Raw genomic sequence first — 5,715 nt, 5'->3', positions numbered from 1 at the left:
GTTCATCAAGAGAAATGTGAGCAACTTCAAGAACTCCATTTTCTTTATCAACTGGTGAAAAAACATCTCTAGTAATATCCCACATCATAGTTTCTTCTTTATTGTATTGTGGAATTTTTCTTGAAAGAAGACGAAGATTAGTGTGGACAAATACTAAATTTTCTGCACGTTTAGGTTTCAACTTGTTTCTTTTTAGGGAATGGATAAAAGAATATATGCTCCAATTTCTTTCACAACAAGAAGATGAAGATGGTTGCCCTAGTAGCCTAACATCAATTGGTTGAAGAAATTTTACTTTACCACCATGAATTAGCCACCAAGACTTTGCATCAACTATGCCTCTATCATTCAAAGAGTCATAATCATCAAAGACACCTCTACCATCAGAAAAGCTTGCAAATTCAATATTTACATTTATCTTCTCTTCTTCATCAGAAAAATACCTCTTCAAGCATTTAACTCTCTCATTAGTGATCTCAATATCTTGATAAGGAGAAACTCGTGTAGGATTTTCTTTCAACCATTGGTGGCTATAATACCTATATAATTAGTGTTTAAGCAGAAATTAATAATAATTCAATTATCTTCACTTACAAATAAAAGTTATAAACAATAAATGTAAAAAGTTACCTTGGATTCAATGAATGTGCTAAACATTGAAGAGGTGTGCTACTTTTTTTCTATTTTTGAACTAATATTGAGTGCACAATATTGTAGAAAGACGATGACTCTTGTTCATCTTTTTTTTTTTTCATAGAGATATATAGCACTTTTTACTTTCTTGATTATTGAATCCCACATCTCATGGACCACATGAAGAGTAGGTGCATCCGTGTCTGTACTTTTTAAAATATCATAAATAGAATTTGTGAAAGCAAGAATATAATCAATTTTTTGCCACCAATTTTCACTCAATTTTTTCTGTAACAAACTCAGCTTTGCCAATATTATCTTCCTTGTATGAAGACCACTTCTCACTTATAACCATCTCTTTGAGGTCTTGCTTTAACAACCTAAATCTTTTGAGCATCACATTAGTAGAAGCAAATCGAGTAGGAGCAACATTAAGCAACTTCAATGTATTAAATTCATTGAAAATAGATAACCTCATATGATGATTAACAATGAAATTTTTTATAAAAGAAGCATCTTCAGCAATTTGAGTAATCCATGAGCATTCTTGATAAACAAAATTATTCTTCTCTGTATTCTTAGCTGCACAAATGTCCTTTAAAGCAAGGTTGAGAGTATGAACAACACAAGGAGTCCAATAAACAGATGAAAATTCAGCTTCAATCAATAAACCAGCCGCTTTACAAACCGGCGCATTATCAGTCATAATCTGCACTACATTTGAGAGATTGACTTCTCTTATCACATCTCTTATTTGCTTTGCAACATAATCCTTGTCTTTGATCTCATCTGAACAATCTACAGCTTTCAAAAACATAGGCCCACTTTCAGTTATAGCAATAAAATTAAGAAGAGGCCTCCTTTGAGGATTACTCCAACCATCACTTACAATGCTCACTCCCTTTCCACTCCATGAATTCTTAGTAGGTTCTAACATTCTCTCCACATGTTGCTTCTCTTTCTCAAGCAAAGTTATCCTCAATTTATTATATCCAGGAGGAATATAACCATCAATATAATTATTAGCAGCATAAGAAATAGTTTTGACAAAATACGAATTTTTTGCTAGATGAAAAGGTAATCCAGATGAAAAAAACATTCTAGCAATATGTAAATTTAGAGTCTCCCTTGCATTCACATTAAAAGCTTTCTCTAAAGGTCCAGTAGCTCTTCTTTTTTTTGAATCAAGTTCACTTGCATTAGATAAGGGTGAAAGAGAAATTGACTTAGCCTTTTTACTTTCATGTAACAATGTACTTTCACGTCAAGTTTCTTAAGTTCTTCAAGCTTTGTTGATGTAACTTTTGCACAAAATCTAATTCCTTTTCCTGAGGTGACGAACATCCACGGCAGTGACGATTGGAAGTGGCGGCGATGACTGGAGGTGGCGGTAGACTAGCAGTGAAAAAAGGGTGAGTGGGTGTGGAGCCACTAAGCAAGAGACGGGTTTAGGGGTGGGGGTGGAAAGGTAGGTTTTTAACTTTTGTCAAAGTGAAAGGGTAAAACTAAGGGGAACTTTTCAAAATGCTATTGGGCCGTGTCCGTCCGTGTCTGGGCCGTGTCCGACTGGCTTTTTTATTTTTTTGGACAGGACACGTTTGGACATGGGCGTGTGTCAGACGAGTGTCTCCGTGTATCGTGTCCAAAATGTGTCCGACACGCTGAGACAGCAATTAAACAAAGTGTTCGTGCTTCATAGACAAAAAGTATAAAATTACTTATTATATATTTATATAAATATATAAATAATTTTATATTGTGATTAATTTTTATTTTATAGGTAGCATCATTGTAAAATGAAGTCCTAACCAAAATAATTAAGAACATGTAACCAAAGGAGAACTTGGGAACAAAGCTTTAACTATAAAATGAAGGTTTGTTAATTATTTATGCCTCACGAGACAGGGACTGAAGAGAGAGGAGTCTTGTTCCTCAAAGACTTTACCCAGTCCATACGCGTCTTCTTCTCCACCAAACCCTCAAACCTCTGCAAAGTTTGTTGCTTTTTCTTTCTCACTTTCTCCAATGGCTGACAATTTGATGGACAAAGTGAACGCCCTCGGCGAGCGTCTCAAGATGAGCGAGGTAGGTCGCAAGATGAGCGAGGGAATGAGCTCCATGAGCTTCAAGGTCAAGGAGTTCTTCAATGGTCCCAACCAGGTCGACAAGCTCGTCGAAGACGCCACCTCCGAATCCCTCGACGAGCCCGATTGGGCCATGAACCTTGACCTCTGCGACCTCATCAACACCGATAAGGTCAACAGCATCGACCTCATCAGGGGAATTAAGAAGAGGATCCAGCTCAAGAGTCCTAGGGTTCAGTACTTGTCCCTCGTCTTGCTTGAAACCATCGTCAAGAATTGCGAGAAGGCTTTCTCTGAAGTCGCTGCTGAGAGGGTTCTTGATGATATGGTTAGGTTAATTGACGATCCTCAAACCGTTGTTAATAACCGCAACAAGGCTTTGATCATGATTGAGGCTTGGGGCGAATCCACCAGCGAGCTTCGCTATCTCCCTGTTTATGAAGAAACTTACAAGGTACTACTACCTTTTTTTTTCAATTTCATGCATATCTGCTTCATTATTAAGTTGAAGTCAAGGGACAATTTCTGATAATCATTGATGCCTAGAAACTAGAAACTCAAAATCCTTAGGCTAAATTTACTGGGTTAGTTACTAGCTCTAGCTGTTGAATTTGCTAGTGTGGGTTATTGTTAGTGTTATTGTTGATTGCTTGTTTCTATTTTGTGGTTCAGAGTCTGAAATCAAGGGGTATTCGGTTCCCTGGCCGTGACAACGAGAGCTTGGCGCCTATTTTCACTCCTCCGCGTTCGGTGTCCGAGGCTGAACTTGATCTTCCACGCCGGCCTCAGCATGAAGATATTCCTGTGCAGAGTTTTACTCCTGAACAAACTAAGGAAGCTTTTGATGTTGCTAGAAACAGCATTGAGCTTCTTTCTACTGTGTTGTCTTCTTCTCCACAACAAGATGTCTTGCAGGTAGATTTTATGTATTTAGTTTGGTGTAATATTTGTTGCATGACATTTTCTGTTAAACTATTCTTTGTAAAATGTTCATCGGATACCAGATGACCTTAGTGGTGTTATGATGTTAACAGAGGTCACATGAATTATTATGATGTTAAAATCTCTGTATAAGCTATTAAGCTTTATGATGTGTATTCGACTTATATGTGCTACTAGTTAATTACCCTTACAAAATAGTAGACACAGATGCTCTAGTCAGATTATTTAGTTATAGACATCTGTCAGTTTTTACAATGTCAAAGTTTACCACTTTACCCTGCCCGGTCCATGATCTGTCGAAAGATGTAGGATCATCCTTAATGAACCACAGTAGTGATGATTTTTATATTTTCATCTCGAGACAAAGGAGGAGATGAATTTCTTCATGTTTTTGGTTTGTACTAATGTTTCCCTGCTGAAGAAAAATGAGCAGCCGGTACTTGCTTGGTGTAGTGATTATAGAAGTTTTATCATAATCATAATTCTTAACAATGAATCTGTGTGTAGTTTATGTAATGTGAATTTCCCCCTGACCATGATTTTATCTGGGTTTAACTTATTGTTCATTAACATTTGATGGGTATTAATATGAAAGATGCTATTACTCTCCATTTTCTCAACTGGACAGCGCCCAAGCAAAACCTTCTTCTGTTATAACATATACTGCTTAATAGCAAACAGAGACCAATTCCAATTTGCTTTGTTGCTAAATGCAAATGTGATCATGGCGTGTTATAAAGGGAGGGTGAATAGAAAATTGAGGGGTTTTCTTGGTTTTGCTTTTGTTTTGGAGCTTGTTAGGGAGAGGCATACTGTATCAGCCATCAGTGGATTACAGAAATACAAGTCTGATGTTTTCTTTATGTGTAGGATGAGTTGACCACAACACTTGTACAGCAATGCCGTCGCTCTCAAACTACTGTTCAGCGAATTGTTGAAACTGCTGGGGATGATGAAGCGCTGCTCTTTGAGGCCTTGAATGTTAATGATGAGATTCAGAAGGTACTCTCCAAGTACGAAGATCTAAGGAAGCCCACAGTCATTCCAGTTCCACCCGAACCAGCTATGATCCCTGTTGCTGTGGAGCCAGAAGAGTCACCTCGTCATGCTAAAGAAGATGCATTGATTAGAAAGCCAGCTGGATCAAGAGCCGCTGGCCATGGAGGGAGCAACGAGGACATGATGGATGATCTTGATGAGATGATTTTTGGTAAAAAGGGTGGGGATTCATCTGGTGGGGGACACGATACAAAAAAGCAGCAATCATCCAAAGATGATCTCATCTCCTTTTGATGTGCATTGCCAAGCGACCCTCTGAACATATGACACTGCCTTTTTATTCATTGTCTTCTCACTTTTTTTTAAATTTTATTTTCTTTCTTTCTTTCCTTTTTTTTTTGTCTTTAACTAGATGTTGGTTGTGAACTTGGTTGAGAATTTCAGATTGCTGGTTCCGTTATTGTTTCTTCTTTTGCACACACAGTTACAGTGCAACCTATGTCTGAATTATGGTATATAAGTTGTTGGCATGGTTGGTATAGATGGATGGGTATAAATTCTAATGTAACTTCGATGGTGTTTCCATTCATATTGTCTGTTTTTTGCTTTATCTATACTGTTTTGGTCTTTTGGATGAATCAATGAATGCACTTGTCATTGTACTTTCGTGTTGCATGCATGGAAGGTTGTACCTAGGATTCAACTCCGTCTTGTTGCTTCTTTTCACTCTTTGTTTTCTTACGTTTGTTTCTTGTTTGTGTCACTGCCATAGTCCACGGTTTCTTTGTGGTTGAATCACAACTAGTGCTATTAGGTGAGTTTTAGCCTTAGCCACGCCCTGAAGCAGGCTCACCATTAGCCTGTACTTTCTGACACAAGTTAATGCAGATGTGGCAGGTTTTTTGTGTAATACTGTAATGCGATTTTGATCAACCGTAAATTGTGATACATTGCATAGCGTCTTAAAAATTTGAAATTGTAAAGATGACCCCCTGTTTTTGGCAAATGGGCCGGCGGATAAAATTTCATTTAATGGGTTCATGAAGTTTCACCCATT

At 37.6% G+C, this 5,715-nt stretch overlaps 2 protein-coding genes across 2 annotated transcripts; one reads left to right on the top strand and one right to left on the bottom strand.

Moving 5' to 3' along the window:
- On the bottom strand, window positions 908-1,732 carry LOC107640291. The gene has a single exon (XM_016343828.1). The coding sequence runs from the start codon at window positions 1,730-1,732 to the stop codon at window positions 908-910; it is 825 nt and encodes a 274-aa protein (XP_016199314.1).
- LOC107643189 (TOM1-like protein 2) lies at window positions 2,511-5,270 on the top strand. The gene is made up of 3 exons (XM_016346773.2): window positions 2,511-3,171; window positions 3,390-3,632; window positions 4,530-5,270. The coding sequence occupies exons 1-3, from the start codon at window positions 2,659-2,661 to the stop codon at window positions 4,950-4,952; spliced, it is 1,179 nt and encodes a 392-aa protein (XP_016202259.1). The 5' UTR covers window positions 2,511-2,658; the 3' UTR covers window positions 4,953-5,270.

This window comes from Arachis ipaensis, chromosome B05, assembly GCF_000816755.2.
Source record: "Arachis ipaensis cultivar K30076 chromosome B05, Araip1.1, whole genome shotgun sequence".
NCBI classification, from domain to species: Eukaryota; Viridiplantae; Streptophyta; class Magnoliopsida; order Fabales; family Fabaceae; genus Arachis; species Arachis ipaensis.
The sequence above is the reverse complement of the archived record's forward strand: the minus strand, read 5'-3'. Positions and strand labels throughout refer to the sequence as shown.

What these genes read in the sequence shown, in the direction of transcription:
- LOC107640291 (XM_016343828.1), bottom strand. Translation starts at nt 1,732, where the DNA reads ATGTTTTTTTCATCTGGATTACCTTTTCATCTAGCAAAAAATTCGTAT.
- LOC107643189 (XM_016346773.2), top strand. Translation starts at nt 2,659, where the DNA reads ATGGCTGACAATTTGATGGACAAAGTGAACGCCCTCGGCGAGCGTCTC. An exon ending in TTTATGAAGAAACTTACAAG is followed by an intron (nt 3,172 to 3,389) that starts GTACTACTACCT and finishes TTTGTGGTTCAG; the next exon opens with AGTCTGAAATCAAGGGGTAT. An exon ending in CACAACAAGATGTCTTGCAG is followed by an intron (nt 3,633 to 4,529) that starts GTAGATTTTATG and finishes CTTTATGTGTAG; the next exon opens with GATGAGTTGACCACAACACT.